The sequence below is a fragment of the Argiope bruennichi genome, chromosome 4, assembly GCF_947563725.1.
Source record: "Argiope bruennichi chromosome 4, qqArgBrue1.1, whole genome shotgun sequence".
Classification (NCBI taxonomy): Eukaryota; Metazoa; Arthropoda; class Arachnida; order Araneae; family Araneidae; genus Argiope; species Argiope bruennichi.
Genome location: NC_079154.1, coordinates 87,423,032 through 87,448,467, shown reverse-complemented (window position 1 = coordinate 87,448,467; position 25,436 = coordinate 87,423,032). Strand labels below are relative to the sequence as shown.

Below are 25,436 nucleotides of genomic sequence, written 5' to 3'. Positions count from 1 at the left end.
CATTGGCGTACAATAGTTACGAATTATTAACCTTCTTAGATTTTGTTGAATCTATTATATGATTTATTGCGATTTTTTCGTGATTAATCCCAGAAATGCGGTTAATCGTATTAGAAAATCGAATTTGAGTTTTAGATATATTTTCCCCAACCAAGTGAAATCAAAATTTGATCAGAACTACAGTAGTAGTAAAAATCTCATACCAAATTTGATACATTTAAATCATTGCGTTATTGAGTTATAACGTTTACATGGTTCTTAAAATACAGACTGACGTTTAACACCTCTTGTTTGATTTGGCCCAAAATTGCACAGTTGTCTGCACAAAGCATGGTAAATCGACGAGTCTATTTTTATTTATTAACTTCTCGTTTTCTAGTCAACCGTGTTAATTTATATTAGAAAGCCGGATTTCCTCTGAACATATTTTACTCAAAATTTGATAGAAATCAATGAATTTGGTGTTAAGGCTGTATTCCAAATTTCAACCTTTTAGCTCAAAGTGTGTTTGAGCTATCTTTGTCAGAGACAGACATACTAAGAGACAGACATTTTTCAAAAATGTGTTTTTACAAGTCAGGGAGGTTTAAAATGTGGATATTTGTCAAAATCACGAGTTTGAATTTTTTTGTCGATTACTATATTTTTTCTATATTACGTATACCAGCAAGTAAAAAATCATGAATGCGGAAAATTGATTGAAGTAGAGTAAACTTTCAATAGAAAAGATTTTAAAATGTAAGAATCATATATTATATCAGACCAGAGAAATTTGATGTTAGAAATATCTGTCATATCTCCGCAATTACATTTGCAATAAATGTCATTTTTTTGCATCTTATTTCCTATTTTGTACTTATTCCTTTCACCAAACGCACTCATTTGTCTATTGTTGAATCCTGTTAAACATCCCTGAAATGAAACAAAATTCTTTGCTTATAATAGAAAGCATTTGTATGCTCGTTGCGTATGTGTATGAGGTGTTCTCTGACAGTCTACTAAATCTATTGCACTCACAATCATATAGAATTTGGAGTATAGATAATCGTAATGGTGATTCAATGTCCCTCGAAGATTGATTCCAAATTTAATATTGAAATTTTTAGTAAATATTTAATTTTATTTTTAGTCGATTTTTCGCGCATAATTGCCTGTACAAAATGTAAAGGCTCATTCAACGAAACTACTGAACACAATAAATTAAAAATAGATGAATGAAATTCGACATGTGATTTTGATTTATTAATTTTTTTGTTGCAGTTTGCATGAAGTTCATGTAATGGAAATTTGAGTATTAGTCCATTTTAATACATGAATATATGGTAACTCAAAAAGAAGATAGAGGAAATTTGTGTATATTTTTATACACAGACTTGCATCTAGTTAAAGAAACGATTATAAAGAATAACAACAGCCATTCATATGTGCATGAGCTTTGGCGTATTCAAGTTTTCCTTAAAACCGAAACAATTGACATATTTGAGTTAAAATCATTATGTTTGATTAATTATTAAAATTTTGTGTGTGTGTGTGCAATGAAGTTTACGATGAAAACAAGGAATTTATTGTTTAGAATGAATGGGAATGACAATGAGAGACATTTAAATAATATTTTTATTGTTTTGTGGTTCGAAGTTAAAAAAGTTATTATTCTAATCCACAAATTTAAAAAGAAATTCAGAGTCATAAACTTCGAATAGCATAAAGAGAAATTAAGTTTCTATGGTAAAATCACATATTTAAACCGACTAAAATTTAAGAAGTATTTATCTGGAAAAAATGCTTTATAAATAGAACAAAAAAAAAGTATTAACCATGCAGAAGAATAAAGTAAATCAAATGAAAAAATATAAAAACAGAATTTTGTAAAATATATTAGATTTTTATTTATAAAAAAAGAGTAGGATTCAAATGAAATCTTAAATATTTAAACCATAAATTTTATTTAAAAAATTCATAAATAAGGATAATCAGCCATTGAAAATTAAATCTTGGTAACAAGGGAGTAAAAAAAGGAGTTAGATAAAAAATTGTATATTAATTTGTTAAAAATCATATTTTAAAATTTGACTATCTATTTTTTTCCAATGATAAATTCTGTCACGAAACTCTTTTCTAATGAAAAATATCATATATTCTAAATGATGTGAATAAAAAAAAAGGGGGAGGGGGGATAATTTTATATTTAAATCGTTTGATATGAAAATAAAATTCTGTAATTATTTAAGTGCGATTTTATAATAACCGCTAAAACACGAATTTGAGCAGTTCGTTATCAAACAAAACGGTTAAATACAATGTTTGAAAAAAATTAAATGTTATCATTTTTCAATTTTTTGTAAATATTTCGAAAATGTAATATTCATGCAAAAATTTGTCTATGTTAAAATTCCTTTTTTTACAATCATGTTTAAAAATTTGAAAAAAATATCAATATTTCATTTATTATTATATAAATTATATAAAAGATGAAGTTCTTTAACTAAGTATAAAGATATTTATAAAATATATACAGGTTTTCAGATGTTATTAAAAAACAACAACATATGACTTTTTTAACATCGGAAGTGTTATTTTCAGAAAACCATCAGAACTTAATAAAGGTGTAGACTTAAAACTTAAATCCATCAGAACTTAACTAACCATGTTGAATAGGTTGATTAAGCAGTTTGATGATTTGAATAAACATTCTTCTTGAGTCCTTTTCATCAATAAAAGTTTGTGAACATGCGATAATACTCGAATTATATAGAGGTATCTCATTTTTTAGGGAAATTCTTTATACAAAAATTACCATTTGCAATGATTTTTATGACAAACTTTCTACAGATCTTCATCGATCACGTTCACTAGAGCCCCAAACTACTCTTCATTCAAAAGTTCGTGTATACATGCGGATAACGCGTTGCCAATGTTAACATGATTTGTGTAATTTTGATTGAATTTTAATCAGCTTTGAAAGTAAAGCTGTAAAAAGTGCAAAAATTTCGGCTGAGATCTTAGGTGGACCATCTATCTCAAAGGAAATGGAAATTGTGTGTGTTTTTCGGAAGGAGGGTGGAGGGGGGTTAAATTTTCATTTCCTCGTACGATTCCTTCTAATTACCTTACGATTAAAAGATAAGCAAATGATAAATAAAAATTAATGAGACAAATTAGCATTTCATTAAAATAAACTTTTGTAAATTTTTCAAATATCTTTTATTATTAAAAAGTTAAGAATAAAAAAGTGAAATTCAAATCCTAATTCCGATAATTTTTGATTTTATGTGACTATATCTATATTGATAGTTTCGAAAAAAAATGATTACACCTTCAATGTATGCTTTCTGTGCTTACTTTGGAACTGTTTAAATGCATTTTAATTAAAGTTTAATAACTTGAAGAAAGTTATTTAAATAAGAAGGAAACATTTATCAACTACATTATTAAAATAATAATCAGTTTTAGAAATTCCAGAAGTTCCTTTTGCTTTAAATTTTTGAGTGTGCTGTGTTATGACTAGCCGCCCTTGGCGACCAGCTTATTCATCCAGATCATAGACTAGGTCCAGATTAGTTAATTCATTAAAAAAACCTGGATATTTTGTCGGTTTCATGCTGCTGTTTTTCTCGATCAGGTTTCTTTTTGCTCCAATAATGAGTATTTAAGTCATTATAAAATATTTTGTATTGAAGATAGGTGTTTTCAATTTTGTATATATATTTAAAATTAAATAGTTATCATGACAATGCAAAATATTTATTTGAGAAAAGCGTATATAGCTTCTTACTGACAAATCAAAACTTTAAATATGTCTTTTTCCTCCATGTTTTGATGTTTTTCATCTTCATGTTTTTAAATTGAAGTTTTTTTCCTAAATAAGATAGAGTTTTCAAATTTTGTGCATAAGTCCATGCATTATGCATTTTATATTAAAATAAGTACTGAATATATCTGTAATCCATGCACAATTTTGTGTAATATATTTCAGAGAATCTCTAAAAAAATTGATTTAAAAATAATCATATTTAAAAAAGTAGTAGCAAATTTAAAATATTGAAATTTTATCTAAGCAGGCAGATAAAAACTGTTTTTGTCTTTTTCAAAGTGTTTTTATTTCAATGTTAATATACACTACTATGAAACATTTATATATATATATATATATATATATATATATTGTGAAGGTACCGTGTCTCCTTAATAATTTGCAATACAGCGCAATTGAATGTTTTGATGGATGAGTTTTAATTCCATCATAACATTTCAAAACATTGTGTCAAATCAATTGTGTATGAAATTGGATTAAAAATATTGAAATGAAGGGAAAATTTTACGGAAAAGGAATAGATAAAGCATTTAGAACATCTTTCAGAAAGTGATTTATTTATCATCAGAGGACTTTGTTACCATAAAAAAAAAAAAAAAAAAAAAAACGTTATCTTTGGAAGTTGGACATTCCTAAAAATATTGATTTAAACTATATATAAATGAGGAAAAATACTTATTTATATATAAAACATGATACACAGAATCCAACTTTTGTTATACTAAAATCAAAAACACAATCACACGTTAACATTTTATTGCTATTTAGGTACTTCCAACAAAAGTTTTTGAATATACAATATTATTTGGAGGATTATAGTTAAGATCCGGTTTTAGAAAATGACAACTTACCCATATTTTTATATTCATTATAAATATAATTTAAATAAATGATACACTTTATTTTATTTATTGCACATAAAATAACCCTCACAATGCACTGCATTGAAACTATTGCCTTTATTAAAAACAATTGAAATTAGATGCAACCCTTTCTTTAGCATCTAATGCGAAGTTTTAATAATTTGCAACAAATAAAATGTCTCCCTTGCAGTTGTATTGGGAACTGTGAGGGATTCTGCCGTAAAAGTTGCGATTAACACTCTAAAGACAAACATTTAATTTGTAATTACACCTTGTCGTGACCAACTTCACCACATGTGAAATTCTATTAAAACAAGCATATTTGTTCGATTTTTGCATATATTGATTGCATTTAACTATAAAAATTATGTACTTATAAAAATTATTAAAGTAATATTTATTCATACTCATTTTTTTAATTCTCATGAAATTATACACATATAAATCCCTTTAATGCTAAAAGGGTTTATCATAAATTTAGCTTAAACCAGAACGAAGTTGCCTTCCGTGATTTATCCATCAATTATATATTTAAAATAATTAGCAAAACTAAAGAGTATCTCAGAGCCCAATTACATGTCTGATTTCACTAATTTTCAATATATATGAAAGTTTGTGAACCCTAAGCATATCATAAATGGTCATCTGATCTCTCATCCTTAATTTTAGAAAGATATTGTAAAATAAATATTTGACGGAGCCTTCTATCTTAACAACTAACCAGTTTGAAAGCTCTATCATTACTGTGCAAGGATAATTTATTACAATGCTTTCTTTTATTTTAATTATACTTATTTTTATCAAAATTGGTCGACATGAGCGTATTTATACAACTAGACATCTTTGGAGACCTATTGTTTCCCTGGTATTAAAGGTTACTAAAAATTGCATATTATATATATATATATTGTTCAGCTATGTCTTAATAACCTTTTTCAGCCAAATATTTTTAAATTTCAAGTTTTTATAGACATATAATTCATACTATTGTAGAAATCTTACACTTTTCTGTTCATTGTGCTATGCATTTTCCTAATTTTCTATTTGTATTTTCATATATCTCAATATATTCCAGAAAAGAGCAACAACATTTAAAAATGAAGGCACTTCAAACATTTTCAATACAGCGTGATTCTGAAATTAATTTCTTTACTGTTTAAATACAACAAACAAAAAAAAATATATTAAAAATGTATCTCATACTGAAATTGACTCAACATGGAAAAATAATCTTGATGATTAACAATGGGAAAAAAAACAAGGATTAAATATTAGTAGCAACATTCAAAACGATTCGATTCGAGCTTCACATCAATAGTTAAATATATTATTGTACAATACGCTTAAAATATATTGAAAATTTCATTAAAAATAGAAAAAAAATATAGTATGATTCAAAATGGCGAAAATAATTGGTAATAAAAATTAGCGAAGTCTGTTCATTTGTTGAGATCGGGGGCTTTTCCAAGATTTATTTTTCAGAACTTCTCGAAAGTGGAGGAGGGTGGGATTGCAGAAATATATTACTTTCGACGACGTTTATATAGATCATGGACTTTTATATGAAATAATATTTGAAATAGTGGTTGCAGATGGGAACTGACATGGTTTTTTTTCCCTGGGTAATTACAGTGAAGTAATGTTTTTTCCCATTTCTAAAGAAAATGGAAGTTGGTTGCGGTGACATTTATAACATACTTAGATGTTATGAGTTTTTTCACATGAAATAAAAATAAATTAAGTAGGACCAGTGGTTGAAGTTGTGGAAAGGATTCGTTGATTTTGCTATTTTAAAAGTAAAAGCATACTTAATAGTAATAAATGGTTACATACACAGATTCTCAAATAATATTTCATATTAAAAATTCAACAAGAGATATTTAATTTCATATAAAACAAGTGATAATTTAAATATTATAGTTTAATAATATATTAATTTATGCCGAAAATCAAATATTTACATTTCATTTAAAAAATTTATATTTTTATTTATCTGACTTCATTTTTATTGTAAAGCATTTACATTTCTAATATACAGCATACGTTAAGGTTTTAGAGTTTTAAAATTAAAAAAAAAATACACTAGCGAATTTTATTTATCACAATTATTTCTTTGACATTTGATGTATCTCAAAATTAACATTTAAAATTCTGACACCAAGTGGTGTTTTTCAGTACAGAAAAAAGTTTTGCTATTATACATTTAAGAACCAACATTAAAATCTCAAATACTTCGAAGATGACCACCAGAGACAAACCTAGCCATAATCCCAACTCATTTCCTATGTAACTAATTATTTCCGTTTCCTGCCATTGAGGCTTTTGTTCATAAATGTATATTTCTGAAGTTGAATAAAAAATATTTAATCTCACTATACTGAACTTGATTATTTCGGGATTACTATACTGTTCGAGATAGTAGCTTCCATTTGTTCCTAATAACAAAGCTTTTGAAACTATTTCATTGTAATATACCGAAGAACAAGGCAGAGGACAACTACATGATGAACTATGATGGGACATGTTCTTCAAAACTGCATCAATGCAACATGATTCTACTATATCTGTGAAATTACAATGACGTAAATTATCCATCACACCTAAAGATTGATCAATGCAGCCACAAGTTTCGAAGTTTCTAGCTTGGATGCATTTGCGAATGCATTCGTTTTTATTTGTAGCTAAGCTATTTGTACCAGCACCATAGTTCACGCAGTGATCTTTATATGGCTTTGGTAATCTTCGATAAATAGTTTGTCTTAAAGATATTGAAGTTTCGAACCCAGGACTGACAATGAATCCATCTTCTTCTGTATTTGGATTTACCATAGGATGGTGAATAATTACTTTTACTCCAAACGTGGTATCGCTTTCATGATAGTTACGATGATGCAAATGTAAAAGAAAAATCAAACCAGTTCCTTGTCCAGTTTGTGAAATTTGCAAATACTTTTTTCCTTGCTTTTGTTTATTGAAAACGATGCAACTGCCATATCGGAAGTTAGCAACACTCTTCAAAGAGGAACACTTTTTATTATTAAAAGAACATTGATTTATAAAAAACATGGGCTTTAATGCCATTTCGTATCGTTCTTTGATGCTTTTACTGTAATAATCCATTAAGAAGTTTAATGCTAAATCATTTGTCACTGTTCGTTTTTCTGTGCCATTTTGACAGTGATACAAGCTTCTAAACTCAGAAAGAATAAGAGGCGTGCCAGTAGTCATATCAGGAGTGCGTTCATAAGATTCAATATGTATTCGATTTAAATTGCAAATTGTAACTGCAGGGAATTCTAAACTTTTAACTTTATCAATTCCTAAACTTACTACTATAGGGTACTGTACGTACAATCTGCGAAACATTTCCAATTTGTAAATGCAACCAAACAAGCACAATAAAAGGACTGTATACCACGCTTTCCTGAATGAAGATGTACCGATTTTATTAAATATATATGCAGGTGAATTAACAAATAACTGAGCAAAGAATCTATTGCTATTTTTATTGTAATTATTTCGGTATAGAATACTATTCAAGAAAAATGCTATTTTTTCACATGAAGATTCATTTTTTGGTACTTTATAATATTCGTCTTTCATAAAATTTGCCGCTGTGTATTGAGTAGATGACATGATTGATAAAATAAAATTAAAAATGACACATTGGGATTTTTCTTGAATTGCAATAATACAGAATTCAAAAACAAGTTGAAGAATTTAAAGTAAAAGAAAAAAAGCATTTGCTTATAATAAAATTGTAATGCATTTTTTTAAATCAGAGCAGCCGAGAATAATGTACCGAAACAAATACGATGATCTGGAGTGTTTGCCTTCCAAACACTGCATATTTAAAGTCGAAAATAAAAGAATTGATACTAATATTATGGCACATAGATTCTACTATTTTAAATTATTTATACAGATTTCAAAAAGCTCGAAGTTGCGAACAATTATTATTATTTGATTTATGGATGGTATAAAAGAACCACTTTCTTTGCACACATCTGCCTATAGATTTTTTTAAAATAAATAATTGATGATAGTAATTATATAACTGCATATCTTTTAAAAATGATTGCATAGTTGTTTTCATTGTATCATAATTGGGTAAGAGCGGGTTGAATAATAATTCATATAAACGGCCTCTCAAATCTCAGGAGATACTACCACAGTAAAATATAATTTTGATCAAAACGAGGTATTTAAAGAGATAAATTAAATATTATATTGTACATCATTACATAATAATGACATCCTTTTTGCAATCTAAGTAATAACAGTAATAATAAAGTACAATACATTAGCTAAACATCGATTAAATAAAAATGATTTGCATATTCAAAGAAAAACTGCTTATTCATTCATTCTTAATTTGTCTACAGCATTTTAAATAAACTTTTATGTAAATTACAGATATTTTTCATCAATATATTATTTTGGTAATTATTTGAAAACTTGTGTTACGAGTAAATCAACCGAAATTACCGAAAAAGAAAAAGAAACAAACAACAACAACAACAAGGCCCCTCCGGTAGATTGTGAAATCGTTTATTGTTTGCGTATTACACACCGATTCACTTTATTCAGTCATATCTGTTTAATTAAGAGAGAACGAGCTTATATACATAATAAATGTAGTTTTTTTTCAGAAATTGTTAGCGTGGAAAATATCTATTTGCATATTTAATGTAATCATCTCTAAATGTAAAAATTATAGAGTAATGTTTAGAAAAGAGTCAATACATAAATACTTATACTATAATTATATGCTACTTTTTTTTTTAATCGAAAAGCAAGAACTATTGTAATTTATGTATTGAAAACAACTGATTTGATACAAAAGTGACACTATTTTGGACTCTATTGATAGCGAAAATATGGAGTATAAAATCAAATTGGAAAATTCCGCATATCGGAGTTTTGGTATAGTTTCTGTAAATCGAGTAAAATTCTTATATATCGGACAAGAATTTTCTTATAAAAGCATGCATATCTCTTGCAGTCAAAAGGTGGTCATTACATTGATATAGAAAAAATAGAGAAATGGAAATTTAATGAGATCTAAAAATGATATCACGGATTCTTACCTTAAGTGGATTCTTACCTTCTTACCTTCTTCGGAAAACTGAAAGTCGTTAATAAAATGGAATAAAGCTTATCATTAATCCAGTGATCAACTTCCGGTTAGCAAAATAAACTGTTAAAAGCCGTTTAGTTGAGAAAAAACCGCGGGCAGATTTATTAATATATATATATATATATATATATATATATATATATATATATATATATATATATATATATATATATATATATATATATATATATATATAAAATTTGTAAAAGAAAAAAGAAAGAAATTTCTATTATTAAGAATTGATTATTAGATTTGATTATACTATCCAAATATTTTTTTTCATGTACAATTAGGATGTTTATGGATGTAACATGTTCAAAGATAAAGAGCTAAACACTTTTTGAAGAATTATGGTACCCTTGGGATTAAGGATTTTCTTAGATATATCACAGCCAGACCAGGGCTAATTGTTGTTCAGAAGCAGCTCGAACTTTCAATTCAATAGAAGACTAATGTCTTCAAGCAAGATGTTATTCTGATGTTGAAAAACAGCTTCTAAATTTTGCGTAATTGTTATCACATATAGATATTTATGTAATGATTTATTTGTAGCTTATCAAGTATAGCAGGTATTTAATTAGACTTAATTACAGATTATATTAATGTATTTGTCCTGATATTTTATTAGTCTATAAATTTAAAAGAGAAATTTAATTGAATTTCAAATGGATTTACTATATGTGTAAATATTTATGAAATTACGGATACTTTATTTGTAAAGATATATTGAAGCTAGTATTTCTTTATTGCATTAGGTGTGCAAGTAGAAACTAGGCCTTTTTTGGTCAAATTCAACTTTATTGAAAAGCTTCTTGTTAAAATAATGGAAATATTCGTTATTACTATATATAATCTTTTGCCATTTTTCGGGAAGAGGATGAATGTTTTCACTAACGAAACTTGATGATTTCGAATCAGAATAGTCTGCAAGCATTTTTGTGAGTCATTAGTTTGTCGAATATAATAAAGTCGATCTGAATAAGTAGCAATCAGAAGGAGCCAAGTCCGGAGAAAAATCTTCATGCTGGACAACTTCACAGTCTAATAAGAAGATGAGTTTCTGGATTCATTTTGCTGCATGAGGATGAGTATTGTCATGTAACAATATCCCTTTCCGCTTTCCTTGGAGGTCTTAACAAATGGTCGTTTTTCTCCAGAACATCATTTAATTTGATTATTCGGACCTGGTCACATTCATTTTAGCAGTTTGACCAGGTTCAGGAAACTCGCAGTAAAAATTCTTTCAAATTTCTCTAGACACACAGGTATACTTTTTTGGCACGAATATTCGTTTTCGCAATTAATATTGATGTCTGGCCTGGATCATTCTATACTTTGCTGCATTTAGGGTTGTCGTACAAAATCCATTTCTTATTACCCGTAATGATTTTGAGCAAAAAATTACAGGTAATGCATCGAGGTTTTGTATCGAGGAAGCAAATTCATGTAGATGTCAACTCTTTGATTTTTGTTTTCTTTTATCAGTTTATGAGGAAACCATTTTACTTTCTTCTGCATCCTACTTTCTTCTTTCTAATTGCATACAATCAAAGTGATATTGCTTGGTGATCAAATCCTAACTGTTCTGCAAGATACTCTTGAATTTGAAATGGATTTTCAGGAAATAAAATTTGAAGTTCTTCCATTTTTTTTTTACTACACCTGGAAGATACAAGACTAAAATGTCCATCAATGAATCTTGCAAAAAACATTTTTACTGCTGAATGACTTACAGAATGTTCACCAAAAGAATTAATCAATTCCACAGATTGAGTAGTCATTTTTTAAACCTTTTATAAATAGAATGCAATAGCGTAAATGCTGCTTATCGGCATATAAAATTAATACACATGGAATGACAACTTGTAAAAGACTAAAACATATATAAAAAAAACAGTGATAATTAAGTTGAATATATCCAAAATGACTTGAGAACGGGATGGTTAACGTAAGTTTTTAAAGCAATCCATTTCAGTGCCGCGTTTCTACTTGTGTTTATCAAAATAATGGAAACACCTTAGATTTATAAAAAAATCCTTTATTAGTATGGTGTAGGACCGCCTTTGGCATGTAATAAAGCTTGGATTCGCCAAGGAATTGATTCATATAAGTGTTGAATAGTGTTTAGAGGAATATTGTACCATTTTTCCTGGATATATTGTGAAAGTTCTGGGAGAGATGCCGGTGGAGGATATCCATTCCGTATTGAACGTTCTAAAATTGTAACGCTCATAACGGTTTAATTATATTGAAGTCGGGTGACAGTGCCGGCCAAGGCAGATGTTTAACTTCATCCTCGTGTTCATCAAACAATGACTGGACAAGTCTCGCCGCATGGATAGGTGCATTATCATCCTGGAAAATTCCGTCCCTTGCAGGAAACAAAGTTTGCATCTTAGGATGGACCTGGTCAACTAAAATTTCTCTATACTTCTCCCCAGTGATCCTTCCTTTCAGGGTTACGATTGGTACAGGAGAAACCACGACATGGATGCCCATATCCTGACAGTTCCACCTCACTGCCTGACAGTTGGAAGGAGACAATCATGATCATACTCTTGTGCAGGTATCCTCCAAACGTGCACCCGCTCTGTTGTAGAGAAAAGTGTGAAATATGATTTGTCACCATATTACCTTCTTCCATTTATCAATCAACTATATTTTGTGAGTGTGACATCACTGTTGACGACGTTTCCTATTAACATCTATGACAAGTGGCTTGGGAATTGCTGCTCTGCCATTGCTTATGAAGGTACCTTCTAACTGTAATCACTGACACTGGGAATACCGATGAGTATTGAGCTCTGCAGTCATTTTTGCTGTAGGTGTTCGCTTTTCAAACATTACAATCCGCTTCAATACTTGTCGATCTCTTTCACTGAGTTTCTCTTTCCGCCCACTATTTTACTTTGCCAAACTTGTCCTGCCATGCTGTATGTATGCTGTCATGACTTTAGACACCGTACCTCTAGAATCGCCTAAAGATTAGGATGTTTCGATCACACTTGCTCCAGCTAGACGGGCTCCTACAATTTGGCCTATGAAAATCTGAGAGGTCAGACTTTTTACGTTTTTGTCAAAAATCCGAGAATTACAGAACTTCGGTAAAACTGACACATAATAACAGAATCTATACATAGCAATTTATAAAAAACTGGTGTCTATTATTATACTTTAATGGTTAGGAAGTGCATTGAAAAATATCACTTTTATTCCTAGGTGTTTCCATTTTTCTGATAACCACCTATACAGGCATACCTATTATCATTGTTCTTTGGATTACTTTGCATTGGCTGTCATTTGCATTTATATTTTCTTCTTCTTAAGTCTTTTAATAAACTTCTCTGTTTAATTTAATCTTCCAAAACATTTTAACTTAACCTCAATCTTTATCATGCTGGTTCTTTTTTATTACATTAAATTTGTGACAATAGTGTAACGTTCCCCAATTCCCACACCTGATAATTGGCATTTCCGACCACCTATGTCACCACTTGTTAACACCCCCCAAATTGTTAAGTGCCTCCAGACTGCCATAAGAGGGAACCTCTTTCTCAGTAGGGTCATTGCGTCTGGTCATTGGCTGCGTCCAGATAAAGAACCACACCTGGGTTTTCGGCGTTTCAGGGAAATAAATCGTATCTTCAAGGGAGAAGAGTGTCAAACCATTCGGATGTTAAAACTTTTTTTTTCATTGTGAAGGGATCATTATCATCATGTGTTCGGTAAGGGTCAGCTATAAGGATTTATCATTAACGGACATTCCCACGATCGACTGGTGACTATTGAGGAGGGATTGCTGAACAGCTATTGTGTGACAGGGAGTTCCAGTGCACCAATGTGAATATGAGAGGTGGAGATTTAACGGAAAATAAAATTCGGGATTTTTTGAAGAGAAGGGAGAGAGCAGCGAGAGTAATTTTGGGGAGAAGTCAGAGAAACTACGTGTGATTCGAGCTTCTGAGATAAGATCCACTCGATGAAGATCAGTGGATTCCTGGAGTTACCTTTGGAGTAGCCGAATGAGCTAACAACCCGTTAGTTTTTCTTGTTGTGTTATTTCACCGAACTGATCGATGAACTAACTATCCATGATTAACTTTCAACTGTTGTGTAAATTTAATCAATCATATTAACCTAGATGAGAATGAATTGTTCTTGTGTATATATAAAGCTATAAATAAAGAAATTGTCTGTAATACTACTCTCTTATTTGATCGGTCAGGATCAAATCATTACAATAGATTTATTTTATATTACGACTCAATATCTCTTGACGGCTACATTTGTATAAAATATAAAGGAAGCAGTGGTTAGATGTATTAAAAGAAGGACCTCATATTATATACTGAATACCACAGCAAAAAGCCTAGATCTAGTATTGCATAAAACAAATACCATTCTTAGCTTTGAAAAAATACTTTTCTGATATGGAACGAAATGTTTACTTTAAGTTCAGTTAAGGTTTAGATTCTTTATGATGAATATGCCTCTTTAAATATTTATAAGTGAAAGCGTTTTTTAGCTTAATAACGCTGAAAGGTTGTTGTTGAGACTTATAGCACTTTACAAACCCGTTGACAGTTATCTGTCAGTGATTTAAGCCGAGTGAGCGTCTCTTGTTTTTTCAGTAGCGCTAACAAGGACCAAGAGTACGACTTAACTACTTCATGCGTCATATTCGCTTGCACAATCCCTTTTTACAGGGGTGGGGGGCGGGGGCACATTCACACATCTCACAGATAGAACACAGAAAAAGAAGAACAACCATGTCCGAACCAGGACGCCCAGATCACGGGGAAGACGCGCTACCATTATGCCAAGACGCCGGCATTTATAGAACTTCTTTCTATAACCTTCAAGTTTGACATACAGAATTTCAACTGTATTTTAAAATTTAAATTGTTTATTTCTAAATTATTCAAAGATCATTTTCTGAACTATGAGCAAAACTAAATCTTTAAAGTTTCAATCACACATATAGCTGAAGAAAAAAAGTTATAAAACAAGAACATTTTTTTAAAATCACTTTTTATTTCAGATGTATTATTTCTATTTATAAAGTAATAAATAACTTTCTAAAATTAAGTTATAAAGTATAAAAAAAATTCATATTATATAAAATAGAAAAAAAAATGTAAAATTGTTTATAAAATTGCATTCAAAACGGCTGTTATTATAAAATATGTTGATGCAAGATGCTTCTGTTGACAAATTGCTCTTCATTTATGACTACATAGTGCGCTAAAAAACAGGGAAGATTATTCTCAGAAATAAACTAATTATTCAGATCTCATAAAATTCGGTAATTTCAGTATTTCTAAACAAAATAAATAAAATTCATACAATGGGTGTTTATATTTAAATTATTCGGTAATTTGTTGAAGACGCAGCCTCAGAGGTTTGTCAGGAACATTGATCAATCTATTTATAGAATCAATATCTTCATAATGGTAGCTGATGTCAAAATTTCGCACCATCTAAAATGATTAATTTGTCATCAGTATCAAAAATTAATAACCGAATTAATAACAGTAAAGAATAAATAAAATAGTTATTCAATACGCTCATAACTAACAAATATTTTCAATTAAATGAAATCAATTTCAAATTTTCATGATGCAGGCTCGCAATTAGAAACATATTCTAGTTTAACATATTTGCTGCCATTTGAATCACCTTATTCACATCTACTTTCTAATTAGGTGTTTCTAGTTAGGTGTTTTATTCAGGGATAAAGAAAGAGTCATCCAATTAGATTATCAAACTCACAAGCGCGGAGGAAATCACAAGCTAATGGTAGCGAATATGTAAAAAACTTATGTGTAATGTGACTTAGTTGAAATTCTTGATGAATTTTTGAACCCAAAGTACAGAATTAAATCTAGGAATTCCAAAACAATTATTTTAATTTTATGTACTTGAATTTGTATATAATAATTTTTTATATTGCTTAACATTTCCCTTCTTTATACAAAAATACTTTGAAATTGTATTGTCTTGAGTGTTATAGATAGTCAGGCTGTTCCAGCAATTTCAAAATATATCGTACATTTAATAGAATATGTAGTTTTTTTAATGCGATTTCCAAGAATTCTGTTTTATTTTCTAATTTCCTGATAAAGTGGAAAATTTCCAAAAAGGTGAAGAACGGACGGATGAAATAGCACAAACGTCTGTGAAGGAAAAGAAAATTGCTATTTACAATTATTTGGACACTTTTATGAAATGATAATGATTTGAGGTAAAATTAATATCGAATTAAAGGTATGTTGTATGCTTAGTGATTATGTAACAAAAAATGTATTCACTTGCTTAGTGATTATATGTTTAAAAGAATGCTATAGTCATTCCGAAAGTAAAATCGCGAGCGAAAAAAAACTTGTAGAAGCGAAATTGGAGTAATAAGTTTTTATAATCAATATCTTTTCGAATGTTAAATAAACGTTCATATTAAAAGGATTGGTAAAACCAGAAAAGACATTTCCTGCTTCATTTTTGATCTTTAGACCATTTTGAAATTCATAGTATTGAGGAAAGGAATATTGTAAGAAAAGTAACTGTTCAAGAGTGATTTATAAGTGGATTGCTGCCATACTAAGATATCGCAACTTACACCTGTAGAAAGTTACATCCAAGTTTTATAGCAGGCAGGAGACAATCTGGAGTGAACATGTCTTTAGTATTCTAGAAACTATCGCCTTTCTGAATTTTAGTGGAGGATTCTTCAGAACAAATGACTCAATATTATTGTTGTGAGGCCCAGTCACTGCGTCACCTTAAGATGGCAGTGTTTTACAAATAGAGACTCTATCGTATACAATTTCAAAACGGAGTCCTCGTTTTAGAGTTGAAACAAAGACGAAATTGATATATTGAGAAGCGAAATGCTTAAAAATAAGCAATTATTTCGGATGTTATCTCGGAAAACAATTGCCTGTTTTTGGAAGCACTCATGTGTCTTAATGTTCATTTATCCTAAGCTTTCCCTTTAAATCTTTGATCGTGATTTGAAATCACGCACGATTGTTCTCCTTCATGTTGCCATGAAGGATGATATTTGCCACACTATAAATAATGCTAATTCCATTATGCTTATTTGAGAATCTGTAAAATCCAATCATGAAACGTCTTTCAAAGGCGAAGAAGGCAAGAGATTAAAACTTCCCCTTGTGTGAGCAGCAGTAATGGATCATGAAGCTTTGGAGCCACGTTATGCATTACAGATGTATGACAGAAAAAAGTGGTATGCAGGAAAGAGTTCTGGTAGAATTCAATCATGAATTCTACCAGAATTCAATTATGAATCCTACCCGAATAGTTTGCTAATAAATATTTTACCACCTTTATACTGCACGTTCTTCATATTAAACTCTGTTCAATACTAAATCGCTTCGGAAATCATTCAATTTGTTTTAATAGTAATAGTAGTAATAAAAGTAGTTTATGTCAATGAGACATTCAACGAAAAAACTAACATCGAATTTAAATGTAAAAAGTTATTCTAATTAAAATTTTGATTAATTATTTTCATGTAAATAAAATGGCCGATATTGAGAAAAACTCTAAAGAAGGGTATGATCGGTTTATCTGGGACTCCCAAATGTAGTTATGGCTTTCAGTAGAATAAAGCTTATTCTTTTCCACTTTATTAATCGCAGGTTAATTAATCGCAGATCTGGGTTCTAGATTCTAAACCAGGTTCTGAAGAATTCTTTCAGAATAGCATCAAGTCAGATTTATATCATACATTTAAACTCCTCTGTCTATATTGAAATTTATAAGCATCTTGCATTTGTTACTTGTACAGCATATTATAAGATATATGTTAAATAATTAATAATAAGGATTGCTGCATATATTATCAAAATAGCTATGACTTCACAAGAAATAATAAATTTTCTTTAAAACTTTTCAGTTCTAAAGAATACTGTGGAGCCCCTAAAACAATTAAGATTATCTAGAAAATTCTTCAAAGATATATATATATATATATATATATATATATATATATATATATATATATATAGATGAAATTACTGCAGATGAAATTTATATATATATATAAATTTCATCTGCAGTATCTAATCTCAGTATCTTTTCCTAAATTCTGTCATTATATTTGACAAGAAATTGGCAGATTTTAATGTGAAAATATATTCACTAAATATTATATTTGAATTAAAAATCTGAATATTTTCCTGTGGTATTTATTAAATGACTTAATAATAACTGATGTCATGAAAAAAAACGTTAAAATTACAAATTGCAATCACAGATACAAAAATTTCACATTTTTTTATGATTTAATACTTGCCAGTTATAGATGTTCAAATTTCAGCATAGAATAAATAAATACAAAGAATGAAATTCATACCTTCGAAAGAGCTAAATAAAGCTCCCTATATGCAAACTTCATGCCAACACACATTCTGTGTCCATAGCCGAAAGGGCAAGAAACGAGATTAGTAACTTGATGTCGTCTCCATCTGTCAGGATCAAATTGGAGAGGATTTGGAAAAAATTGTTCTTGTAGAGACGCGGCTTGATGTTGCAAAATTACCATTGTCTGAAAAAAAAAATGTAAAAATAAATCAAAATTATAGTACAATAAGTACAGATAACAACCAGTAATAAGAAAAATATTTTGAGCAAGTTTTATTGGTACTTTTTTTGTAATGAAGCAGTTTATAAATAGAAACAGTTTAAGTTATTCTTTTAATTTAATATTCGATTATTGCTTTTGACTAATCCCAATTATTCTGCAATAACGAGTCAAGTTAACTTTCATGAAAATGGAGAAATGTGATAGTATCTGTTGATCAAATCGATATATTAGAACTCTTTCGATTTAGCTTAGTGCACATTCCTGGTAATAATCCTTAAATTCAATTAATCTAGGTACAAGGGTAGCAAAGATTTTAGTTCTAGTGTGTGGAGGTCAGGTTATCTTCCTTGATTTTAAATGAAAGGACTCTTAAAAGAAAATGTTTAACAAAAAGAAATGTGTTAAGCAGGGTTCACACGAGGTCAACTATTGCAAGCAATGGAAGGTCACGCCTTCTTCAGGAAAATCAAGCGACCTCAACGTGACAATGGCGAATGGTTGTCTCATCAGGACAACTATTTGCCATTATCCCATTTCGGTCACGTGATTTTCCTGAAGTAGGCATGTTTTTCCATTGCTTACAATAGTTGACCTCGTGTGAACCCTGCTTGAGCTTGCAAAAAAATCCAGAAATCCTCTAAAAACAAACAATTTATTGCTGAAACACGCATTAATCGTCCAGATTTTGAATAATACTGATTAAGAGCACAAATGGGATAGATATATAACCTTTATTCCATTGATTCATCTTTTTCCTCACTTCTCTTAATTCCTGAGCTTTGATTATTGGTGATTTTGTAGTATCTTTTTCTATCTAAAATACAAATGGATAGCCTTGAGAGTATTAATAATATTTATATAGCTTATGTCAAAGTTAATGGTACATATTTTAAGTTATTTAAAAATTTAATGAATACTTTTCTAATAACGATGATAATCCGTAGTACAGATGAATCGCTTGATCCCTGCATATTTTTTCAAGTTCATAACAAAATATGCAGAAAAATTTCGAAAATGAAGTAACGAAGAAATAGTAAGTGGCCCGGTATAGGAAGTAACGAATGGGATTAAAATTTTTCGAATTTTAGAAATGATATTCATTTGTTCCTGACTGGAGTCATACCTAGATGGAAAATGCAAATAAATACATATATACTTGGTAACGCTGAATAGTGCATCTTTAAAGGACGATCAAAAAGGCAACATCACTCAGCTCGAGGGATAATGGTTAGGGAGTTCAGATATTTAATGGCTTTGTTTTGTTAAGGTGTGTCCAGAATAGAAATCATTCTATTTATTTCTATTATTAAATCTAAAGTGAAAAGACAAAGAGGAATTATGGCCTTTGTATGTCTCTTTCTTTAGCTACTTTAATGTACGTATGTATACATGTGTGTGTCAGAATCATTTAAAAACCAATTATTCTTATAAGTGATATTTGGGAAGAATTCATCAAGTGCCCCTAATACTTTAAAACTAAAGTACCTAATACATCGCGTTTACCACATTTTACTTCTGTTAGGTGAAAAAAATTGTTTACGTTTTTCTAAGATTTTTACTTGTTATTGTACTTAAAGTTTATGTATGATACAGCTCGTGTGGAAGACGAAATACTGATAAGTTTTAAAATATCTTACTTGTGCTGGGACGCAATAGTTGCCGAGAACTAGATCTTCTTGTAAAATTCTTCCAGTTCCAATGGCAACAGGATTCACTCTAAAAAAATACAAGCGTTGATTAATTATGCAATAAATTAAAAAATTACTTATCACAATTTTGAAAAAATTGATAACTAGAACAAATTTAAAAAAATAAATTTTTTGTTATTTTTGAATTTTTTCATAATTTTGTACTAAAAAAAGAGTAAAAATAACAAGAAATTTTTGTTACAGTTCATATTTCTTTTGTCCAAATTATAACTTGAAGGAGTGCTTCTATTGTCTGCGATTGAGTTATGAAGACAGAATGGATAAAGAAAAAAAAAAAAATTGCAACTCTAAACAAATATGGCTAAAAATGAGTAAATGCAACGTTGCGGAAAAAATTGAAAATTTTGCAACTTCCTCATAAAATTTGAAAATAAAAAATAAATAAATCATAAGTTGTTTGCTGGCAATACCTGACAATAAAGGTTGATTATTCTGACGGGGGAAAAACATGTTGAAAAAACCGGTCAATGAATGCTGAAGTAAGTCAAGTCATGAGTTTAATTTATATATTATACTATAAGCCTAATTTAAATTAATAAATTTGAAAATAGCCTGTTCTATATTATACATATTAAAGAAATAATTGTCGATAAGCAAAAATGAAGAACTTTTGTAATTAATTTTGAAATAAATCATAGATAGTCCTGAAATAAATCTTTCTTATCCCATTGATGTGGGGCAAATACAGTTGATTCTAACTAATTCATTGATTGTTATCTCTCAATTAATGTAATCAATAAATTTAAGTCCCGAAGGCGTCGTATGAAGTGGCAACTACTATATAAGGACATTCTAATTAATTTTATTGCTTTATGAACAAGCCTGCTTTGCTTATTATAAATGCCTATTTTAAAAATCTGTAATTTTAATAAATCTTAAAAGTTAAATTTAAACGAAATTTGTGACAATACTTTTTATTCTTACAAGGAAATTCCAACCAATTTTACCATTTCATCAGATGCTATAATTATGTGCTTTTATAAATGTTAAAGTTGTGAAAAAATTAAGTTCATTCAGTATTAATCTCAAAATAAAATTTGCCGTTTTGATTTTACAGGCATGATAATGTTTACTGATTTTCTTAAATTTTTTCATAAATTATGTGATATAAGTTAATATACCCAGAATGAACAGATAATGAAGTCAAAATAGAATAATTGAATCTAAAACATACTATAAACAAGGAAGGATATTTCAGAACAGAGATTCGATTATCATTTATTTGAAATGAACGAATTGAAAAAGAAAATATGTAATGGGAATGTTTAATGTTTTTTATCATACAAGACGCAATAAGTAAAAATAACATTTTCAATTAATACATTTACTCATCATAAATTTTAAATAGAGGAAATGTTAATTTTTTTAAATTATTATTTAAATAATACCAAAGTATTTTAAACTTTGGTATTCAACAGCTAATTATTCATACTTATAATCAATGCAGCGTAAAACAGTCTGTAGTATTAAAAATAAGGAATTTAAATTCAGTACTCTTAATAAATATAACAAAATAATTTTTTAACTAGCTACAACACATTTCTTTGTCGTTTTTCAACAAGGGTAATTGACAAAGAGTATTTCTTTCTTCTTTAATAATAAAATCATCGGTAATTGATTAAATGTTAAATCAGAAGGATCCTTGTTTTGATCCGAGTCGTTTAATAGAACGAGGAAGTTCGAGAATTATCAGTGTCACACGGTCATGCTTGAATGGCCACACCTTCGCTTCCTACCCAGAAATAGATCAATTTTAAATCTTATTGTCGTATATATATCTTTGAAAGCAAATCTAATCGAAGCCGTGATCGTATAGTGGTTAGTACATTGCGTTGTGGCCGCAATAACCCAGGTTCGAATCCTGGTCACGGCAAATGTTCATTTTTAAATTCTTTAAAAAATGTTAGCAATATTATTTCAAATTCTCTTCATGAGAAGCATCCCAATTGAATTTTTTTTCAATAAAATGAAACTTTAGTTAAAATTTATTCCGTACACTTTACCTTTTTTGAAACGGATTTAATATTTATGTAATTTTTGCAGTATATACTCATTTCAACAAATAAGTTTTAACTGGATTTTTTTCTTGCCTTTGTGATATTTTAAACTTGATTTATTTTCGATGAATACAAATTATATTTTAAAGACTGTTTTGATAGTTAATTTTTTTTTATTCAGTAGATATTGACATTTTTTTATAGTCAGTTATCGATTTTTTTTTTCACGTGGCTTTTTAGTAAGTCTAATTCACAAGAAAAGTTTATTATAATGTTAATACAATTTTAGGATGCTTATTCGTCGAAATATGAAATCACGATAACCAGCCAATTCCAAGAATTTATCTTCAAATTTATGACATTGCTTTAGTGGTGGATTTAAATATTTTTCCGGCATTTATGCAACTGATTTTGAATCTCCTTTTTTAATAATTTAGGTTTACGTTGCGACATTTTTTAAAATTAAATCAACTTTGTGGTGGTATGTAGATTATTATGATACATGCAGGAAGCAACAGGACGGATATTTTTAGGTACATTTCTTTTAATAATCACATTCACACACTGAACAAACACAAACACAAATACAAGACATTCACGCGCGCGGCTTCACAGCATCACATCTCATTCTAATTACAATCGCAATGCACTATGGGATGACATATGGGGTGGCCTAATCAGGCATCGCCATCTAGTATCCAAAAGAGAAGATAAGAGTAATGCAACTGCTACAACTTTTATTTATTTAATTTTTTACCTTAATAACTTATTATAATATTTGTTTTTATTCTTTTATGTATAATATACATCATCGAAAAAAAAATGACTAAAGTAAAATTTCTTGAAAAATTAAGCATAAATATTAGATTATTACTTCTATAAATAAACGCAATTATTATATTATAGAAAATTTCTGCCATTTTCTTTGACATTTTAGACAATTTTGAAATCTGTAAGTTGATGCACTCAGAAAAAAACGTACAGTTATGAATAGAAAAAAAACCCAGTTCGTTGGAGGCAAGATTTGACAGTACGTTTACTAACTAAATTCAACGTATGAGCTGAACAAGTACTGAATTCAGCAAATAAATTTTTACTTCTTCTTCTAATCAAAGATTGAAGCCCATTATTTGAGCAGTCATATTATCAGAATTATTATAATATTCACCTATCTAACCTTCAATTTAAAATAATCTTAAATCTATTTCTCCATTTCAATTGCTGAACTTAAAATTTACTTAATTAAATAAATTAAAAAAAATTTCAACAAAATCATCTCTAAATAAAACCTATCGAACTATAAAGATTAATTTATCTGAAGGAATAATATCTGATGTATCATTTGTGAAATAATATGAGCTTTAGTTCCTTGTTACGTACATTCCAACGTAGTGTGTTTTATTTACCATTTTTATAGATAAGCTCTACGTATTTTGATTTAGATAAATAACAAGCCTGACCCGGATTTCCACGTTTTTTTTTATGCAATTCTTTAAAAAATCATTATATTCTGAAAATAAATATAATATTCCTAAAAAAAATTTCAATTGTTAAGTGATCCGAAAAATTCATACTTTTTTCCTTTGCTTCTAAATTCTGAAAATCCAATGCAAAGAAATTTTATTGGATGAACAACACGCTTCAAAACATTGTACCAGTATACAATTTCTTTTGCATACATTTGATAAATTGCGAAACCAATTTTTCCAAAGAATTACATCTAAAAATTAAAGTTTTGACATTGACTCTGCATTCAGTACTTTAATTGTGTTTTGCAACTTTTGGTTTGCTTTTCAATTCTGAAAACCTTCAGTAAAAAAAAAAAAAAAAAAAAATACCCAAAATATTTAACAAGGTAAGCAATGGACAGTCTTTTGAGTTCAAATACAGCATCCATGCTGTCTTTTCCAACTCTCTTTTTTATTAAGAAAAAAATAGATTTGAAAAACCTAGGGAATCAGAATAAATACATTTGGACTGTGAATAATTAGTATTTTATTTGTGAAATGGTGCGATATATTTCTTATGATAGAATCTAATAGTTGCAGAATTTAAGAGGCTCCAAGCTCTGAAATCTACTCGGTTATCTATACTTATGATAAAGCTCAATGTGTGTGTGTGTGTGTTGGCGCTCTACAGGCCAGACCATTCAACCTACAGCTACCAAATTTGGCACGTGTATACCTTGGAGGCCGGAAATGTGCACCTGGGGGTTATTTTTTCGAATTTTTAATTAGAATTTTTTTTATTTAAAAATTAAGTGAAATTTTGGCGTGTTTCTGCTATAACTTCCGAAAATATTACTGCACAAAAAAGATTTTTACATGAAGTTAAAGATCAAAAATTTATCTTTTAAATGATACCAATGTTTTAACCTTAAAATTTAATTTCTGTTTTTAATGAATTTTTCAATAAAAATCTTAACTATATTTTTCAACAATTTTTTTTCGTACAAAATAAAAATAAAATTTAAGCTGCACGAGCACGTTTCGCATTCATGGGGAAAATTTAGCTTTTTTCAAAGTGTTGCCATCACATTGATTAAAGCTCCACTTAAAAATAAATTAAATCTTTTTGGAAATGAAATCTACAAAAATATAATTTTCGGCACGTGTCTGTAGGAAATGAAACAAATATGAAATATTATTTTTTTCTAAAAAATAAATTCAAGAAAAATTATTTTATGATCTTTTACACTCTCTATATTATTAATCCAATAAATCAGTTTTATTTTAAGGCAAGTTTTGCTTAATATGAACAGGATATCCATTCAAATCAGGGCCCCACAGCTAATTTATAAACCTTTAGTAAAACACAGATATGCTAAAATGGTCTAAATGGAAAATGATTATATTTTATGTAACTTGATTCAATAAATGCTCTAATAAATAACGAATTTTTGATTTTACATAAAGCTTCTGCTGTGGAAATCACGATTAACAAAATGTTCTTGAAATACTAATATTTTAAATAAAAAGAGTTAATTTCCAATCAACTAAATCAATCACTTAAACTGACTGACTTATGAAAATTTAAATATCACTATTCTATAAAAAAGGGATAATTTTAGATTTTCCATCGATCGTTTCAAAGAAAATACGCCAATCAGCGCGCAGGTTTCTCAAGATTAATTGGCCTAAGATTATGAAAATGTTGAGTTTTTCTAAATTTTTAACATTCAAAACATCATAAATAAGTCTTAGTTGATCGTGGAAAATAGAAACATTCATTCATTTATTTAAAATTTGGAGTATCCAGAATATTTGTCAGAATATGATACCTTACTGCATTAAATTTAGACTTCATAA

General features: G+C 28.9%; 1 protein-coding gene and 1 non-coding gene across 3 annotated transcripts in view; one reads left to right on the top strand and one right to left on the bottom strand.

Annotated features, from left to right (window-relative positions):
• Positions 1-14,877: 14,877 nt before the first annotated feature.
• Positions 14,878-25,436, bottom strand: part of LOC129965503 (cytochrome P450 302a1, mitochondrial-like) — a 28,606-nt gene continuing 18,047 nt past the window's right edge. For both annotated transcript variants that reach the window (XM_056079463.1, XM_056079464.1), the window contains 3 exons: positions 20,060-20,138; positions 18,192-18,383; positions 14,878-15,294 (listed from right to left, as the gene is read on the bottom strand). In XM_056079463.1, coding sequence (XP_055935438.1) covers positions 15,181-15,294; positions 18,192-18,383; positions 20,060-20,138 — 385 coding nt within the window. In that variant the 3' untranslated portion in view covers positions 14,878-15,180. The remainder of the gene's footprint in view (positions 15,295-18,191; positions 18,384-20,059; positions 20,139-25,436) is intronic.
• On the top strand, positions 21,933-22,004 carry Trnah-gug (transfer RNA histidin (anticodon GUG)). The gene has a single exon. It is a non-coding gene; the product is annotated as a tRNA-His (tRNA).